The sequence below is a fragment of the Nipponia nippon genome, unplaced genomic scaffold, assembly GCF_047370975.1.
Source record: "Nipponia nippon isolate SJK-2023a ecotype South Korea unplaced genomic scaffold, ASM4737097v1 scaffold_4, whole genome shotgun sequence".
Lineage (NCBI taxonomy): Eukaryota > Metazoa > Chordata > Aves > Pelecaniformes > Threskiornithidae > Nipponia > Nipponia nippon.
This window is the reverse complement of record NW_028262358.1, coordinates 58,695,507-58,716,372: the sequence shown is the minus strand read 5'-3', so window position 1 is coordinate 58,716,372 and position 20,866 is coordinate 58,695,507. Positions and strand designations below refer to the sequence as shown.

Sequence of the window (20,866 nt, the reverse complement as noted above, 5' to 3'; positions counted from 1 at the left end):
ATATTTCTTTCACTGATCTGAACTTTGGATCCCAGAAGGCAAGTTTCTGATGTTGCCTCATGTCGTTTTAAGAAGAGGTACCTCTCACATAGTGCTTCTCATCCACTTATCTCAAAGTGCTTTGTAAGCAATAATTTGGGTAAAATTGAAACCAAGTTTGTCCCACACAAGTTTACATAATCCTAAAAACAAACCAAATCAACCCTCTCCCCTTTGTCCCCCAAAAGGGGCTAGAAAACCTGGAAGTGTTCCTCCAGAACAGGAATCGCACAAAAGTAACCTGAAGCGTGAATCATGGCAAACTAGTACACCGAGGAGTAGTACTCTCTTTAGAGGGTCACGAATTGTTATGCTTTACTACCTCTTCACACCACCACTGGCCAAAAAGCAAGATGAGCAAGAGTGTCTACCGTACAAGGAGACTGGTGGCAATACTCGTTGTGAACTGCCAATTAGCTGCCTGAGCCAATACTGCTTATGAATGGCTACTACTCTCCTCCCTTGAAAGAGGACAGAAGATAGCCATCTCACATGTCCTGCCTTGCAAAGAGAATGTGTATTACGACCTGGGGAAAACAGGTATCAAAGCTGAACCACTGCCAGGAAAAGCGAAAGAGGTGGAAAGAGCAGAATTCCCTCTCACGTGGCAGAAGGGCAGGAGTGAACCTGTTTTCCTGCTGCTATTTGGGCTTTACAGCTAATGAAAGCTCATGTTATCTTGATGCCCTTTTCCTCTCTACGTGGAGATGGCAGAAAGCATTGAGGCTGCTACACAAGCTCTAACTCCTCATCATACCTTTTCCGTGCAATGTAACCCTGTGAGCTGGGCTCTGTGCCATGTGTGGATGGACTACACCCCATCCGAGCTGCCGCTGATCCGGCAGCAGAGAGGGGCTGCTGCCACTGCAGGAAGACCCCCCTGCTTGCAGAAGGTGAAGCGATTTGCTCAGCAGTGGAAGATGGGAGCGGCTCAGAATTAAACACAAGAGAAAAAGATTGACATAAAGCTTTGGGAAAGGAGCTAAATATATGAAGGGAAACATATCCTTTATGTCTGCATAGTAAAATCCTCAACTTGGTTGTTGATTGCAGTAGACACTTCTTTAAACTCATCTCGTCAATCACACTTTCCCTCCTTTGCCTCTTCCTTACTTTGAACAGGAGACAGCTCTATTCTGAAGTAAACAGGAACTTATTTCTAGTTGAACATCTCTAAAGATGACCCTAGCTGTCCCTCGTGGATGCTACAGAACTACCCACTTCGTCCACGTCCCCACACAGCGCTGCTGAGGACTGGCACTAAACACCACGAAAGACGCAGTGGGGTAGCATCCAACTGCCAATGATTTTAAAAGCTTTGCCACCATTCATCTTGCATGTTAGCCTGGAAAATATGACAGGCTCTGTATCTGCCTCCAGCCACTAGCTGAAACTTGGCAATGCTGGAGGAGAGCCAGGAGAAAAGAGACGTGAAGCCAAGGGGGGTGACCCAGCAGTTCCATGAGCCATTGCTGTTCTTTCCAGTGAATGGATATTCATTTTAATTAAATAAATAGCCTCCTGTAAAGTCTCCTGCCTTGCCTCCTGGTACTGAAACTTCTTCGCAGTAGTCCTTCCTACATGCAGATATTATTACCTTTCTTACTTAGAAATGAGGTGCACTCCTGAATTTTACTTGAGCCAGATTCAGTTGTGTTACAACTCCTGCTGAAGTCAGAGTCAAGGCTGAGTTTGTTTTACTAATACTAAGTGGCTGGCAGGAAAGTACTTTGACATAAGTCCTGCAGATCATGCAATGAAAGCACAAACTGATTCTGTAATGGCAACCGGTTCACTCTAAGCATCACTTGCTATGTATCTGAGTGTTTAAACCAGTTTAACTCTTTTCAACAAATGTACTTTGTCAAAGATTTTTTTGGGGGGGTGGGTGAAAGAGGGAAGGAGGCAAGTCATGTTGCTACTAATCTGGTTTTGTGGTGAGAACAGATATATGATCACATAGGCCTGAACAGCTGAATAAACTGGAGCCACCCCACTACCAACTGCAGTACCAACTTCCATATAAAAAAGTTACTCTACTGCTCATCAGCATTAATTTTAATCTGACGCTTATGATGCCATGGAACTCTAATAAAAATGAAGGGGGGAAAATTCAGCTTTTACCCAGCAAATTTTGTATGTGCTTAAATTCTAACATATGAGGCAACAAAATAGTTTCCATTTCACTTTTATGGTAGTTCACGATTAAGAACGTTCAGATTTACCAGTTCTACGTTTTCATTTTTATACGGTAAGACTCTCTTTTTCAAATCAGATTCAGAGCAGAATGGAAACCTGTTAGGAATTTTTCGTTCTGGGTTTTTCTACTATACATCTCAAATGATGCTGCTTTTCAGCAGTGTGGCAGCAGGCTCTAAAATGACAGTATAATCTGAAAACTTTTCACAGCTTACAGAAGGTAAGAAGTGTTTCTTACTGTGTGAGCTTTCAGGTTGTCATGCTTTGTAAAATGGGTGCAATTTTCTTCGAAAATGAAATGTTAACTTTAGAAGAATGCACTGGAGGGAAGAACGCTATTCCTCAAGAGTAAAGATCTTTTTCTCTTCTCTATTTTTATAAATGTAAACATATAAAAATGACAGATGTGTGCAAGCTAGTCTACACACAAACAAACTTCAGTGCCACATGGGCAAGTTCAGCTGGAAGCCTAAATTTGCCTACAGGTAAATGTTAACCCTCCGAAAATAAGGGTTTATTACAAAATGATCCCGTTAGCAGATTGTTAACTAAAATGAGCACATGCCAGGCAATGCTGGAAGAATACAGATCATAAGCGTTTCTTCTGTTAAGTTTGTTGATAATTTTGGTGATAAAAGAATGCTGGTGCAAGCCTGTGGCACGTACCTTTACTGATTTAGTTGTATCCTACTCTGCCCTCAGTCCCCAGCACTCTTCTACATGATATGACTGGCCATGTTTAAATGGATGATTTAAAAAAGGACACATCTAAATATGTGGCTACCAAAGCCAATTCTCATATTAAATTTCTCAAACCCCATACTTTATTTTCAATACGCCTACCACCCATTAAAACTGTATTTTACACAGACTCTTGTATGGCGAGTCTGCAGAATCCTTCAGAGCAACATAAATTTCTGTAGGAGTTCTTTTCACATTAAGGCAGTGGGTAGTTGTTTCTGTACATATCTCTAAGCATCTATATTTATAGAACTATCTACCGTTCACTTCCCCCAATTCAATAAAGAATTTGCTAATGTTACACTTATTATGTAGACCTATTTTACTACAGAACAGAGTGTGCATACACAGGCAGCAACAACTGCCGAAGTCCAGGCTCTGGCAGAGGCTTTTGCAGGACACAATCCTCTGTCAAGATTTCCTCCTGAAGGACCCTGCAGACCCCTCACAGCCAGCACCATGGAGATACAGCACTATTCAAGTGTATTCATTGTCACGCTCATGTGTACCTATGGACAGTGAACAGCATTTTATGGGGTTTTCATAACCTACTGTTTTATTCACGGTGCAGTGCCCCTGCATAGTTCACACCCACACTCTTTTAAAGAATTTAAATTCTCTTTTAAAGAATTTTAAAGCCACCTCGCCACTGTTAGGGATGCACAACTACGTGCAAAATCAGCATAGCAGAAGCGTTCTTTTACCCATGTACCCGAGGAGCCCTCCAAACATAACGTTCAATAATTCCTTCTCCACATTTTCTCATGCCTCACTTCCATATAAAACTGCTGAAAGAGAGGATCTACTTAGTAGGATCACAGGGACACTGTGAAGTGAATCACAGACCATTCACCCTTGCTTTTATCCTCTGCTGGAATGGAGAAGTTGTGGCACATGAAGCAGCTTTGGGATTTAATGAACAAATTCAGGCTGTTTTCAAGTGTAACGAAACGCCTGCAATCAATCGTTCCAGTCTATGTCAGGCTACTGTTCAAGTCGATGAAGTTATCCAATACACTGGCCTTCATAGGTAAAAAGTGATCAGCTAATTTACAGCACTCGTTTTTCTAGTGTTCCAACACACTGTATTTATCCGTATCTGTGTACCAAGAAGCTAACCAAAGCTGAAGATGCAGCAGCATTTGGACAAAAGAGCATTCAGAAGAAACTGAAAGCCCTGACTTCCTCCCTTTATTTTTCCCAACACTATACTTTCTCATATTTCCATGGAAAAAACTCCACATATGTTCACAATGGCTCTAGGATTTGTTACGCAGTTTATGCAATGAGCTCAGGAATGCATTATCATTTGGTAGCCTGGTAGAGGAAGAACTCGATGTGTTCAGACAGCCTGTGCAAGAACTCTCTTGCTTTCCGTCAGAAAACCGCCCAAACAAGCAATACCCCAAACATTACTACAAAGAAAACTAACACCGTTTTTGGTACCACCCTTTCAGAAATGCTGTTAAGAAAAAAATGAGATTTTGTGGGAACAAGTAACACCAGCTGCCTTCTGAGACTCAAAGTCGCTGCCAAATAAACATCAGAACATTAAGGTGGTGCATTTCATGCCATGCTGCCCCTCTGCTCAGGGGCTTCACGAGGTGTCTGCTTTTTGGGTGGGGAGACCTTTTTCACTCCAATTGGCCTTCCTCTGTTTGTCCTGAGACATACTCTTCAACGTATCGCTTTGTGAAAATTAAGTTGTTATCAAAGAATTGTTGCGATTTTAAGTGCACATTAACATCAGAAAAAACCCTTCATATTCCTCACAAAAATACATTGCGGTATCTTTCTACAGAGAAATTACGATCACCATTACTTTTGGTAAGGATAAAAAAAAAGAGGAACAACATACATTTTTATAATTCAAAAAAACAAAGCAAAAATGACCAAGTGGACATTTGCTCCCCATAGGCCATATCTGCTTATAATTCCATTCTCTTTTCTATATATCTATATAGGTTTTCTATGTGTGTATATATATAGATACACATATGATGAAATTTGTTCTTAGCGCCACGCATCTCTCTCAGGTTTTTCTGTACAACCTGTATGAGAATGACTAAGCATAATTAATCTAAAAAATAGTTTTCTAGAAACATACATGCATCAGGTTTTTTCCACCCACAATCTGGGTTACTTCAAAAGAACTGAATGAAGCAAATCAGAAACAGTTTTGGTTTAGACCGTGCCCCAATAGCCAAATGATTGTATTTCCAAATAACACAATTCAAAACTAAAAATGTTTCAAAAACACACATGGCAGCTTTTTCACGGTGCTGAGTCTACAATTCAAACTTTGATGGATCTTGGTTTCAATAGGGGAGAAGATTTCTTGGTTTTTTTTGGTTTTTCCCCTCAATAATCCTAGCAAAGACAAGTGCAGCAACCAGAGTGAAGTCAGTTGTGTGAAGGAGTTTGGGCCCAGGAACAGAAACGGAATTGTCCTTAACAACACAGTCGGCATGCTTGGAAGCTGATGCATTACAGGAAGGATGTTTTCTTCACAACAACTGCTGTATTACCAGACAGCACACTTGCATGATGCACGCAATTTTACTCTTTCTTATTCCAAAGTACTGTTGGGACAAATTTTGCCCTTGGATAAGCATGCTCAGGCCCCACTGAAGCCAGGCAGTGGAACTTACAGTCATGTGTCCGAGAGCAGAATTTGTACCCAGTGTTATAAAGAAAGAAAACTGTTTAGTGGATAAATAATGAAGAAAAGGAATTTACAAAACAAACAAGCAAGCATTAAAATATAATTAATTACAAAAAAATAAACAAAAACCAAAAAAACCAGAGCCACTTACAGGGCTTGATGGAGTCTTTGGCCAGCCTGGGCTGCTAATGCTATCACTTTCATCTCCATGAAATGAGGAGATGCTAGCAGAGCTTGGGGACATTGGGGAAGGGACTGGCAGGTTGCCTGGGGTTGGGGGCTGAGAAATACCCTGAGAGCTGTAGCTATCCTGTGGTAGAGGAATAAAAAAAAAATAATATGACAAAGGCAGGGCAAACTTTATTAAAAACAAAAAAAATACATCCAGTTTAACAGACTGACCAATTTTTATATATAAAATATATATAAACAGAGAGACACATACAGAAAACACACACATATATAAATATATTTATATATATATATAAAAGGTATTAAAACAACATTGTTAATTAGTATAATTTGGAAAGTTTGCTGGATGCTTGGCTAAAGTCACTAAGCCACCATGCTTATTTCAAGCTCACATGGAATGCTAAGCATGGGTTTCCCCTTATGAAAGAAAGAAAAAAAACAAGCTGTTCACCTTATTTTATCAAATAAGGCAGGAAAGCAAAATATTAAAGTATGTTGCTGCTGCTGAGGCGGCCAAAACAGGAAGCTATAACTGAAGGCAGAGAAAAATGGCTGCAAGTATTGAAACCAGGCAAGACCCTTCTTTCCCACCCACCTGGCACAGCTGAATCCCCACGCAACTTTTGGCTTGGGTTGCTTTGCCCCCGCAAGTTAAAATGCCGTAAGAACTAGTAACTTTCAGATCCACACAATGAAGGAAAAAGAAAAAAAAATAAACGAAAAGAAACAAACAAAGAGATTGCACGTGAATGGAAAGGCATGCAGGAAAGAACAGAAGTGGGTAGGCCAAAACCAGAAGATGAAGGACAACACAGCAGACTTCTGCGGGCCGGACCAACACCACGTGCGGAGGTGGTAAATACCTTTGACTTGCTCTCAGGTTGGGGGGGTCCTTCTTCTTTGCCATCTGCTTTGAGAGGAAGGGGTAGTTTGGACTCACCGGGTGTCATCATATCTGCAAGACCCATAGGTGCTAATCGAAAACAGGAGAAACAGTTAAGCATGACTACGTTTGGCTTTGTAGGAAAAAACACGCTTCCTGCTGCAAGACTGTGGCGCCGCGTGAAGCAGAGGTTATCCCACCTCTGTCCTGTTATTCTAGCGTCTGGAAACCTGGAAACCTCTTCAGTTGAAGTGAGGAAATAAAAGAGAACGAACGAGGCGAGAATACGAGCACCATGCAACAACAACAAGCACTTTACAAAGTAAAATTCATTCTTCATGCTGCTGGTGGCCTTCAACTGTGTCCACATTTGACCACTACATTTTAACAGAACAACAGTCTATTTTAATAACTACTGCACCCTCCCTTTAGCAACAGACACACGTAAATGAAAATGATGCACATTTTGCTTGCAATGTCGAACCCGAGAAAAGGGCTGAATTTCCCAGTTACATCTGTATTAAGGTTGGTGCCCAGCAGATAATTCCTGCCCCTACTGACTTCAGTATGAATGGCTCAGCCACTGTGAGCCTTAACTACAGAATTACAAGCTGTAAACTCCACTCTGTTGGGGAACCGGCACTCAACTTCTTCCCCTCCTGCCAAAACGAGGTGGGACTACAACGAATGCACAAATGTCTTTCTCTGATACAATGGCACGCCACTGCTTCCCAGGGGTGTGAGGAGTTTAAGGGTTTTTTTATTTGAAGATGCAAGTGCTAAGTACAGTATTATTGCTGCAGAGCCGCTGGGCTCCTGGATTTCTAGAAAGATGCAAGGAGAAACATTCAGATAAATAGACAGAAAATACTGGGCAGATCAGATGCTAGAAGGTGCCATGACACTGAATCAATGCAAATAACTAGAGAACAACAGCAAGACGCTAGGTGATTCTTTCCCTGCAGAAAACCACGTGCACAGCACTTACAAAAGACTGGATTATCTTCCCTTCCTCTCCCTTTTTTCTCCTCCTCATGCCCTTCTTTCAAAGAAGGATCTGAGGTAGGAAAAACATAGGATAGAATAAGCTACAAGGCAATAAAAAGGAAAAAATACATATCCCAAACTTACAAATTTTAAGAATCGGCAAAGCATCACTGTTAAAAAAAAAAGTAAAAAAACCTGATCATTACCAGACTAGTGTGCCTCTCTGCAAAATGACAATGCTGGCTTGCACTAGGCAGCAGGCACACTGCATAGCAAGCCAAAGAGAGGAGGGGGAAAAGAAGCTTTAAAAATACTTCACAGATTGCCCACTACAAAATGATTATTGCACATATTCATGTATTACTATGTTTTAGAAAATAATTAGTTTTAATTACAGCAGTGAGAGCACGAGCAGGACTCTGGCGAATACGCTGGCAAGCTTTGCAGTGCTAATTTGCTAATATCTTTAGCATCACTGCAGGTTGAGACTATGGGTCTGCCAAAAAAACCTACCCAGCCATGTGCCATGTGAGTTTACAACTGTATGCTCAATATTCAGCTTTGAACTGCCGGTGTTTTTCATGGGCACATTTTCTTGTTTTTTCAAAGCACATTTGTAGCCCAATCAAGCCCTTAAAGTCATCACAACACATAAATCATAATTGAGATTTAAAAAAAAAAAAAAAATTACTTGCAATACTTAAGACTTCAAGAATTGGAACAAAAGCCTTTTTCAAGTGATGCAGCTGCAGAGAAAAATCTATTGGGATCAGCTAAAAATGCTGTTATTTTTATGTATGTGTGTGAAACCTCAACAAAACAGCCAAGCAATATGACACTGGGAAGCCAGCATCCACTAAGCATTTGATTTGTATGCATTTTGCCCTTATACTCTGTTTGAGGAGTTGGGGCAGCTTGTGACCATTATGAAGTGAAGGATGGCAGCCTAACACATTTTAGTTTTGAATCCCACAGTTAAAAAAAACAACTTATTTTTCTTTGAAGAGATTTTTTAAAAATATATGTAAAAAATGGTCAAATGTATGCCACAGTCTGGTTTCAAACTGGGATGCACAACTGTTATACAAAATCCATTCTAACAGTTAACACATTTCGTGCTGTGAAAGCGCTAAAAAAGAAGTCTTAGTTTTAGTTTCAAAGCAACCAAAGATGACCCTTCCCCTCTAAAGCAATTTTAGAGAGGTCAAACAATGCAAAGTCAACAATCGCGCTTCTTCACCAGAATCCTGCACGGCTAAATCCTTTGCTGATACCTCACTGTTATCTAGGTTGGCACGTCATATTTCTGTTACAAAGTATATAATAATTGTGTCCACTCCTGGCAGTCCTGCTTCCATCAGAATACCTTTATAAAATCTCTTTTCCACAGAGGTTTAAGTTAACATCTCTTGTAAAGGGCAAGGGACTCTAGTCTGCAAATTACCTCATGTATTCTGACTGTATTAATCATGTTGAGAAATGTAAAAATACACATTCATTTTGGCTTCTGAATATTTCTTGTTGTCATATGCAAATATAACTATCAGGAGTTGGAGACAATTATGAAAAAAACAATAGTTTCCCAAATTCTGTTTCACTTTTTGTTCTAAATTATTTACTTCACCAACATCCTTCCTTTCTACCTATAAGAGAACTGCAAGGACTTTACTAGCAAATTGCGAGCTTGTCTAGGTTCCCTATAGCTTTTACCTACGATGTTTCCACAGCTACTTTTCTATCCACTGTTGAAATGCTGTTTCATAACTTCTTGCAAACGTACTCTCCAGCGATTTGCAAACAGACATTCCTTCACTTTTTTTAGCAAAGCGGTACAGCAAAAACATTGTTTTGACCCTTTCTGAGCAGTGAAATACTGTTACTGTCACAAAACTGCTAAAATAAGACACGGTCTCTTTCTACACAGGTACTAATAATTCTGTGTGTGAAGTGCAGACCAAAGGATAAAACATTTTAGAGAGGAGGATAACAGGGAGATCTTGACTCAAAAAGTGTTGTAGCGTGCTGTGAATAGGTTTCAAGTACTAGCCTCTGGCTTATTATGTGAATTTAAGAGCTAGAATGATTTCAAAAAGCAAGTATGGGTCACGGTCCTGAATTAACTATTCCACACTGAATTTAATGTACTCAAAGGCAGATATTGACATGAGTAAAACTGCAGCAAAGTATTCTTTTTTGCTAAAGGCTGCTCTATCAGTCCCCGAAGATGATGAAATACTGTAGGAGCAGCAATACACAAACATTGTTTTTCTCTTTATTGCTAGTGCAGTAACAAATCACGCTCTACAAAACAGAATATTACATCCTTTGTAAGACATTCCTTCGTCCCTTCCACCCCTAGCACTCTCCCTCCAAAAAAAAAAAGAAGAAAAAGAAAAAGCAGCGAATTTGTGACTCATGTGGAGCTGGCAAGAGGATCCCCACTGCTTTTATGCCCACAGGAGAAACGGAAGAGGGACAACAGCATTGCCGAATGTGCCGCCACGAATGACCGTCCGCCTCTGGGGAAAAGCACAGCCCAGGGCGGTCAGGCACCTTAGCTGAAAGGGACGACTGGGCCACCAAGGACCTCAGCGCCGCATCTCCTTTCTTCCTACCAAGTCTTGTCCGAGGGATGACAAGCGCATGCGGTTTGGGACGCGGGCATCTCTGTGCCAGGAGCAGGCTTGATTTACAGTCATGCTATGACCATTGGATCACGGTCATCGCTTGTTTGGCGTACAGGTGATGGGATACCTCAGCTGTTACCAACTGCTGACATCCTCCAGAAAGATATTTTAAATGTGCATTATCTAATAGCTCATAAGAAGACATGCGTTAGAGCAAAAAAATAGTGAAATAAATGGAGGTTTCCATCTTTCAGAAAAATGTAACCAAGCTGCAAACCAGAGAAAACCAATTAAGATTTCTAAAAAATGCTTCACATTCATATGATTGCTTTCTCTATCAGAGGTTCATCCAAATAAATACAAAGTCAAATATATATAATATATATGAAAAGGTAAGTGTTGTATCTATTTTTAATGTTATTTTTAGAAGTATCCTTTTAATTCTTTCAGTGCAAATAACTTTTCCTAGAACTTCATGTTTTATGTAAAGTCTTACAATGTTAAAAATTCGTTGGGAAGAGTAATACCCAGAAAATGGAAGGTTTCAGTAGGACAAAGGTAGTGAAATTAGGAAAGGATCCTTGTGGCAGGAAGGAGATCAATGCCTTTTTATCGTTTTGTTCACCTCCAGAGGTAGCAGAGATTATGAGTGCCAGTTTCTGTGCAAGCACAATATGGAAATCGGTGAGATCCAAACTCCATATTACTATTTTTAAAGATAATTTTCACTAGAATTAACAAGGGTCACAGCATGGAATTGTTTTATTTATGTTGGGTTTTGTAAGTTTCCTTTTATTATATGTATTTTTAAAGCCTGAATTTAAAAAAATAGGGGGAAAAAATCTAAAATATATATGGGAAATGTGAACTCATATAACAAAAGGACAGTGGAGATTAGACAGTTTTTCTGAATGCCAGTTTGTTCCATAATTGTGAAGGGATTCTGGCAGTTTTTCTTGAAGCTTTTGTTATGGTTATGGATGGGGTACTCTATCAGAAGGATCTGTCTTCTTTGATCTCGTAATTTCTCTGCTCCTAAACTGCTCGACATTAGCAGAAGCTGGCAATCTGTTGTTTGACCCACAGTCACTGTTGAAGTACCAGGATGCATAACTGCAACACGATTTTCCTTTCAATTGTGACATTAATTAAAAAAACTAAAGGGAAAAAAAAAGGGATCAACTGGTATTAAGGAGTTATAAATACTACTAAAAACGTGTGGCAAAACCAGTGTTATACTTAGCTGTACTAAAGCTCCAAAACCATAGGAAAACAATTCCATCAGCATCAGCAATCTTCCTCTATTTTAGAGTAAAACCTAAAAGTGCATTTGATTAAAATGAATATAACCAAAACCCACCTTCCTCCCTCAAAACAGGCAACACAAAACTCCAACACCCAGACAACCAAGAAACCAACTTCTCCCTATTGCTTACCTTAGTTTTCCATTGGCCTCTAACTGAAACCACAGCTGTTTACGCTCAGTGCACGTGCTGCACTACTGGTGCCCACACTTCACTCCAGCAGCAGCCACTCAGTTGCATTTGGTTTTGGCCCTACACATTGACTGACCCCTGGCTAATCCGACAGACGTGTGACTTTACGCTAGCGGGGGAGCGAGGGGAAAGGCTGAAGAGCCAGATAGCTGAACTGGTCTTTGCATCACAGAAAATGCCGTTTCCAAGCCCGTAAGTAGGTATCACCTGCAAGTTCTCCACCTCATCAAATGCAGGGCCAGAGCTGGCCTTGAAGCGCTCCCCCAGCTCAAGACATTATCATTTTAAGTACTGTATTTACACTTGTCTTAAGCTCAGCCTTTCATTTCTTTGACCAAAGCAGAAGGATGAGTCAGGATAGGGGGAAGCGCAGCATTCCCGCGGCATGGGCCCCCAGCAGTATATTCATACCTGACTTTCTCTTTTTGTTCCCCCTGTACCAAACACTGGCTGTGTGCTCTTGGAGGCTGGCTGCATAAAGCAATCTCGATGCATGCCTGCTCACACACAGAGGAAAAGAGGTGCGCTGAACTCCTCTAGTTCATCTCATACCTACTTTCCATTGGGTAATCTTTGAATTAATGAAACTGGAACAAAAGAAAACCTCACAAGTGCACTGGCAGAAAAAACCCTGATAAATGTTTAAATTATTAAAAATCCAATATTTCAGAATGCATAACACAATAAAAAGAGTATGACTACCCCATACAAAAGACTGCTAGGATAAATGGCCTTGCATTGAACAGATTTCCACTGTATGAAATAACGAATGGCTGAATTATCTGAACAAAAAAACCTCTGTGAATCTTCCTTTAAACTGGTTATTCCTTAGGAATACATAAATCTTCTTAGGCAGGGCACTCTGCCATCTGTTTGCTGTTGGTTATTTTTGCAGCTCTGGGGGCCAAAGGAAAAGGGGGAAAAATTACTTCTGCTAATAGCAAAACAGAATTTATAGCACAGTTTCAATGCTCAGAAGTAATTTTATTTCAGCAAGCCAGACAAAACGCATAACTACACAAACAAAACATAATATTACCTGGGACAGCTCTGTGGGGGAAAGGCGAGCTATCATCTAATGGTTTGTTCAATAGCTTTTCCCTCTTCATCCAGACAGTGAAGTGTGCTGTCTGGACTAACCAATGGCTTCCAAGCCAGCACTCGAAAAAGCCTGTTTTTTGGGTTTTCTTTTCCTTTCCTTTTTAAAAATCTTACTGATTAACAGCTTCCTTTCTGTTTCTTGCACTAACCAAAACCGTAACATAATATTCTTGAAAAATAAGACAATGTTAAGTGTCTCAGGAGCTCCTATGCAGAGGAAAGAAACCCTCTGGACCTACTAGACACTGGAATCTCACAGTGGCCGTTTTCTGCCCAGGAAGCAGGGACATAAAAAATTGACAGGGAGGAAAGACAGGGAAGGAGGCAAAGGATGAAGGAATGAAACAGGCTAAGCGAGGCAAAGAGGAAGATACCGAAACGCAGGCTCTTGGTAAGATACAATTTAAGTAGTAGGGCATCTCCAAAGAAATAAACAAAGGCAGAAACATAACCAACTAAGAAACAACATCAAATTGGCTTAGCACAACCTATCCAGCTTTCAGAAAAACTTCCAAAACCCCGACGTTTCAAAAAGGGCTAATGTAATCAGTAAAGCATGCACAGAAACTCCATCACTGGAATAAGTATTAGGGAGGATCCACTTCAGGGTCATTGAAACTCCATCCAAACCCACCCCAATCAAAGAATTGATCTTTACTGAAGTATTATCTTGATGGAGGATAATTATTAGGAGTTCAAGCTGAATATGGACTATAAAGCACATCTGCACAGAACTACATTCACCTGTCCTCATAGTCACACACAAAGCTGCAAATAATTCTAAATTCACAAGTCATGATATGAAGGATAAATCCAGCAGCTACATTGAATATGCTTTTTTTTTTGCAAAAGGAAGCTATGATTAAATTTCATATACTGATACTTAAATAAGCAAATGAAGAAACCCTATATATGGTTATATGAATTTTGGAAACAGTAAATATGGCCTATGTTTTCAGAAAAGAGTAATTATTTTAAGTGCTCAACTTACAGCATCTTCAAGTCAGAGCAGGTGCACATCTCTTTTTTTAAACCAGTACCACGTTAAATATCTGAAATTGCAATCTTGGGAAGTAAGACACTGAAAAGCAACAGCAGCCTCTTAAAAGATGAGGTTTTTCTCCTTCCTCTCTTGCAGCCACATACACACAAATATACATATACTTGCTAGTCAACACCTATGTCAAACTGGGTCCAAGCGTTGCTGGAACTGTTCAAAACATGGTACTCATCTACATGCTGTGCAAAAGGCCTTAATGAAAAACGTATGAGTTAGTATACAAAAAAAATGCGAATACCTTAGCCTAGTTTCGAATCACTCCACACTACCCACCAGGGGTGAATCAAATGAAGGCGGCTATCCCTCTGCCACCAGCCCAGGGCTGGTACCGTTAAGCAGATTTACGGAGGAAGGCCACTGCTGAAAGGTTACCCCCCATTACCTGTTGAACTGTTCACCATGTTAGGTGCCATGCTGTAAGGAGGAGCCTGCGGGTTCATCAAGCCAGAGCTGTTGTTCATCGGCTGGGTGTAGGGGGAGCTGGATCCCATAATACCGCTCTGATTCATGGCAGGAAAATTGCCTTGCCTACGAGAAGAAAGAGCACACACACGATGTCTCATTACGTACCTCATTGCTGAAGATGCTGTGGTTTGTCACAGAGTACATCTCCTATTGTTTGCAAATAGCTAAGGAGAAGACAAGCAATTAGTTCATTTTACCTACACGGGGAGCTTTGAATTAGTCTTGAATTAGTTACCGTATATCTGAGACAGAATTGGACTAGAACAGAAATTTCAAGAGCTCTATCCAGTGTCTTTATACATCACAACCAATCAGCAGAAAAAACCCAACTCATATTATTTATCCTATGAGTAGACAGCAATGTGATCAGGAGTCAAAATTACAACCTAGCGCTGGCATAAAAAAATTCCAGTGAATCGCAATTTTGACCATATAATAGAAATCCTTACCTGCCATAGCTTAAAAAAACAGTGAAATGACCAGAAGAAAAATGGGTACCATAAAATCTGTTTCAGATTTCTGTATCTGATGTTATCGCATTGAATACAATGTTCATATTCTGCACATTCCATCTATGTCCAACCTTTCAAAAAACCACATACATACTACACTTTGTTGAAACAAGAAACCTCAGCAGAACTATTTTGGTTTTGAAAATTAATCAGATATCTGTATAATGCTTTCATAACTGAGACTTAAGTTTGCCTGAAAAACTGCCCTGAATGAAGCCCTTACCTAATTCTCCACATCTTCAGATGTGAAGATCTTCAGACCAAATATTTTTGAAGGCTAACCCTTATCTACTCTTAAGTTCTAAAAAGTATCTAAGCACACTTTGTACCTGATTTATCAAATTCTATAAATAAACTGAGGCACAAGGAAGAAAAGAATCTAATCCAAGTAAGCAGAATAACCTGATGCAATGCATGATCCAACTTCAAAAATAGCCTTTTATTCTTTTAATCCATAACACAATTATCTACCTTTTCTTGGTATAGTTGAAGACTGCACGTATTATTATACGTATATGGATATAGACTTATACATATAAACACATGCAAAAATATACTTACTTGCATATTCATAGCTTACATAGGAAAACACAAACCTCAGACCTGTGTCTTCAATGTACTCCCTGTAAATTTAGGCTGTTTTCCAAACAAAGGAGACAAGAAGGAAGCAACCACCCCTTCACATAGCTTTGGGACCTGTCAGCTCTCTTACTCACAAAAAAGAAGGCATTTAATTTTATCCCACAGGCCCGGAAAGCTGCATGTCCTGGTAGCAAGCTGGAGTTTTGGTATAAATTCTACTTTTCATTATTACACAGTATTCAAACAAAACAGACAAGCCCCAAACCAACAACCCTGAATAACTTCAATGGCTTCTTGTCTTCTCCAAACTCATGGCAGATTCTTAACGCGATTGGTAGAAACAGATTTCTTTTTTAGGAGGAAGACCATTAAAGCACTATTTGGCCTAATTTTTCTTGACACATTGTGAATTTCTTCAAAGGAAAAGAGAACGTGTTATCTAAATAAAGCATCTTTTTCCAAGTCAGTTTTGTCCTTTGCTCTCTGAAGACAAACTTTTCTTCACTCTTGCAAAGAGGCACAGGCTTTCTTTTGATATGAAGGAGACAACTGCCATACAATGTCATTTCCCTGATGAAGCTTGCAATGAGTAGTGGAGGGAAAAGATTTAAAATGCACAGTGGTGCAATGCTCCAAGGGAAAATTACAAAGGGAAAAGAGAAGAGCAGGACCATTTGGCAACGGCTTTAAAAGATTTCAGTCACACAACCAAGCTTTTCTTATGTAAATACTGTACCTTAAACACCCCCACCCCCCCTTTTTAGCTGAAAATTGCTATATTTCAACAAATGCGGTTAACCGAAATGTTATTTCTATGCTGGAAAAGTGAGATCCTTTCTATTACTGGGTGAAGTTACTAGCGAAGATGAAGAAAGTGTGCAAGTGCATTTTTACACTTTAAAAAAGAAGTAACAGATTTTGAAAGGTTCTTTTACAGAGTAAGGCTGGGATTCTGGAAAAGACAGAAGTCTCTACAGGTCTCTATGTCCACAATGTCCTTTTGCTTTAAAAATACACAGGAGACACGCACCTTGCAGGTAAGCCGAAATTGGTCCTTACCTACTAATATTTCAATACGATTACTTCCTATAGCATGTATATCTTCTAAGCTGTGGGGCCGTTCATTGTCTCAAATCGAGGTACAACCTATTTCATGTTACCCGCTCTGGACATCAATCTCAATTGTAGCTCATGAAAGCATACTGCTGTACAACAGCTTTAAATCAAAAAGTAGGAAACTATTTCCAGTTTAGACGGAGAGTGGAAATTAAATAAAAGGAATATATTAGCTTTGGCCAGGACAGCAAGAAAACAACTGAAGTCTAAAAAAATTGCTTTTCTACCCAGAAAGACCTGAATGGCAGAACCTAATTCCGAAATTTCATCTGGCAAGGCAATACCTTCCCTTTCATCCTCCCGTGTAATGCCGCACTTGGAACGGCCACAGCTCTCCGTCTCTGGAAAAAGCCCAGCAAGTGAAAAGACTCAGCACCGTCCCTGGCAGAACTCTGTCCTTCCCTGCTCCCCTATCAAAGGCACTGGCCGCAGCACGCGTGAGCTAATTCAGCAACGCTGAAAGGCGACATCCTGTAAGAGTAAACGTTATTTTATCCGGAGATTGGGTGCAGTGCGCAGTACAGAGCTCCTCCGCATATTATTCTGCTCTATGATGGCTTGGAATGGAAAGTTTCTTTAGGGAGAAATAATCAGGTATTACTTCAGCCTTTAATTCTCACTCCACAGTGGGCCTCCTTTGAGTAAAGACTGCCGACTGTGACAAATTGTGCTGCATCAGTGCTATAATATGAAGTGGAGTCCATTAAGAACTGAGCTGAGATCACCAAACTCATTTTGATTAACCTCCAGGTCACTAAACACTTATAAATATGTTACACAGCAGCTGCTAAACATATTTATATATGCTTAAGGTCACAGCATCATCTGTTGGTTGTTGGAGTTAAGTCAAAAATCTTACGTTTCCTTCTGTGCTGCTCTTAGTAAAGGCATATCCAACACACTATTTAAGAAGTAGTTATCTCAAAGCATACTACCATGCTTTCTCCTACATCTCCCAATTCCCTCCTCCATTTTTCTGGGAGCCTAAATAAAAATCAAGTCTTTTAAAAACAGTCTGCTGTACACGTAGTGACATCTAATGGCAAAAATTCAACTGACCGGCTATGAATTCTGCAGCAGAACCAACCCAGTTAAGTATAGGATTTTACAGTATTTACCACATGAACACCAATGGCTGGGTTGCTTAGGGATGATGCAAGTGATAATTAGGAATAATAGGAAGAAATTAAGAAAAGAAACACTTATGTTGAGTATAATGAAAAAATGTCTTCATGGTGAGATGCAGTTACCCTCCAAGGGAATGAAGGGAACCCCAGTACTTGATGCTTCTGCACACAGACAACACATTAGTAAACATACTCGTCAGAGAAATCCTGCGTTACCTATGAACTAGATGACCTGTCAGGTATTTTCCAGCTCTAACTCCTCCAATACCAGCATCCCAGATCACATATTTTTCCCCATTCAGAAGAAAAAGCAGCTGGGCCAAAACAAATTTAGGATAATGCTATCAATTTAAACACTGTACTTAAGCCTACACATTTCTTTTTTCTGCTTTACTGCTACAAGTAGATCTCCAAGTATTCAGCAAATGGAAGAGATTAAAAATGGGAAGGGGGGGAATCTGCTTGCTTTCTGTGGTTTATTTACTCTGTTGACAATTTAGTAATTCACAGCGCGTGCATAATGTCAGAGCCAGTTGTTACGCTCGAGGAAAGGGCTGCCACCCAGGGGGACCTAGACAGGCGGGGGGAATGTGCTGACAGGAACCCTGTGGAAGTCAACAGTGCAGGGTCCTGCACCTGGGAAGGACGAGCCCCCTGCCGCGGTGCCGGCTGGGGCTCGGCTGGGGGGAGCAGCTTTGCTGAAGAGCCCCTGGGCATCCTGGCAGACAGGGAGCTGAGCGTGAGCCAGCAGAGTGCCCTGGCAGCAAAGAGGGCCAACACCACCCTGGGCTGTGTGACCAGGAGCAGAACCAGGAGATGGAGGGAACCGATCATCCCCTCCTTACTTGGCACTCGTTGGACTTCATCTAGAGTATCATGTGCGTTTCTGGGTCCCCCAGTAAAGGAAAGCTGATGATAAACTGGAGTGAGTTTAGCAGAGGGCCCCTTAGATGGTCAGGGCTTGAGCACTCACCCTGGAGGGGCTGAAGGATGAGGGCTAGTTCAGCCTGGGGCAGAGACAGCTTTCCAGAGGAACCTAAGAGCAGCCCCCCAGCACCTCAAAGGAAGTCAGCAAGAAGATGAAGCCAGGCTCTTCACAGTGGGGTATGGTGGGAGGATGAGACACAGCAGGCAAGAGTCAAAACATGAGAAGTTCAGACTGGATGTAAGGAAACCCTTTTCCCAGTGAAAACAGTCAGGCACTACATCTGGTGGCCCATAGAGGTTGTGCAATCTCTGCCCTTGGAGGTTTTCAAGACCCAACTGGATAAAGCCCTGAGCTCTCAGGTGAGCCTGCTGAGGAGGAGGTTGGACCAGAGACCTCTTGAGCTTCCTTCCAGTCTGAATGACCCTATGATCCTAGACTGTCAGCTTCATTGTGCTGTCGATAGTCTGGTGTACTATTGGGTCCAAAATACAACTGGCTAAATTCAAAACATTCCCTTTTAAGACGGTCCTGTTCTGCTCTTTTGTTTTTCTTCATTTGCAATCTACCCGAAGCTTAATCTGCACTTAATCTCTTTTCTCTGCAAAACAAGTAGCATCAGATCTAATTGTGTCTTCTGAGCTAATGCAGAAGTCCATGTATTTAAAGACAGGAGCTGACATGCGAGATCTGGTCATCGTTAAAAAGCAGAACAAAGAAATCGTAAGAAAGAAGAGCACTGACAATACAAAGGAGCGCCTGAGTGATCCCAGCTGCCGAGCAGTGTCTCTTACACTGCGATGTCTTCCTTTAATTGGACCTGAAATCACCAGTAGGTTAGCGTGTTGTCTCCGACCGCTATACAGAAGCCACTCTGCAGCCCTTGCATTTAATACTTGCTGGTATGCGATTTAGTACCTCCTCAGTGTTGCCATCGGATGAAGGTTTTTACTGTCGTCTTCCTCAGATTTGAACAAATTTGAACTAACGACAAAACTGAGCTCAGAGGTAGGTGTAGTTAAGCTATGGACAATGATAAAAGTGGATTACACTTCTCAGCAGGACAAGAAATGGATACGACTTTTCATATGGAAACATGTCAAAGCCCAGGTTTTTGCTGTGTGCAGAGGGATCAAGTTCTACAAATTTCTGTGGACTTTCTGGCATGCATCCGAGACCCTGCTCTCCTTTCGATCTAAACCTGGAACACTGGAGCAAAGCCCTTCACGCAGTCAGAAAAAATGACCCAGCTTCCATAATGAGCCCTGTGGCAGCCTGAGCACAGGGGCTAGTCAAGCACGGAAATGTGTAGGGAACAGAAGAAGGTTTTAGAGGTGGAGAGTCTAGAAAGGCTGGAGGTGAGGAGAGTCTGGGACAGAAAAGATGGAAATGGAGGGGAGAGTAGATGGAAATGAAAAACGAACAAGGGCTGGGAGCATCCTCACTAGGTGCCAAAGGTTTTTAGGGCCAGGAGGATGACGGGTGCTCTGGAAAAGGGAGATGAAACAGAGATGCAGGAGGAGGAGCAGGGAGGGACACAGAGAGAGCCGCTACTCCCAGGGTAAACACAGGGAAGGTCCCTCCAGCACAAATGTGGAGTCTCCCAGCCAGGTCTGCCTGAAGGAAGGGAGGGATTCACAGGGGAGCCTCAAAAGCAGGGTGCTACCACAGATGTGCCTTCCTGCAGCTCCTCTGCTTGTGCAGACTGCCGTGAGGCAAGGCCAGGCTCTGAGGCGGCCACCCCGGCCAGGAGCTGGGCGAGCCCCACGCCAGCAGCGTGGCACAGCGCGACGATGCCAAAGGAGCGGTGCTGCAAGGATGGGAGCTGGGATGGGGCACACAGCCCAGGTAGGGAAGCGCTGGCACTCAGTCAGACCTCGCACATCCTGGTGGCCACAAGCTTGCACCGATTATATAGGCACCTCTGCACTGTGCTTCCTGACGCTTCCCATTGCACTCACGTAACGTAGGGATTTCTCCCAGTTATCCTGCCCTAGGCACTGGACCTGAAAAATTATCCTGTTACCTTGACCTGGCCACCTGAGCAATTGACTGGTGAAAAAAAAAAATGGTCCACAAGCTCATGGAAGTTTGCCATTTCTGCTCCAGATCTTTAACCTACATCAGTTTTGCAGCGAATGCACTGCAG

At 41.5% G+C, this 20,866-nt stretch overlaps 1 protein-coding gene across 10 annotated transcripts in view; it reads right to left on the bottom strand.

Moving 5' to 3' along the window:
• ARID1B (AT-rich interaction domain 1B) overlaps window positions 1-20,866 on the bottom strand; it is a 334,462-nt gene that overhangs the window by 30,045 nt on the left and 283,551 nt on the right. For 7 of the 10 annotated variants that reach the window (XM_087773694.1, XM_087773697.1, XM_087773696.1 and 4 more), the window contains 3 exons: window positions 14,373-14,518; window positions 6,700-6,809; window positions 5,796-5,954 (listed from right to left, as the gene is read on the bottom strand). In XM_087773694.1, the coding sequence (XP_087629820.1) occupies window positions 5,796-5,954; window positions 6,700-6,809; window positions 14,373-14,518 (415 nt within the window). The remainder of the gene's footprint in view (window positions 1-5,795; window positions 5,955-6,699; window positions 6,810-14,372; window positions 14,519-20,866) is intronic. The other 3 variants (XM_087773700.1, XM_087773702.1, XM_087773703.1) reach the window with 1 other exon arrangement.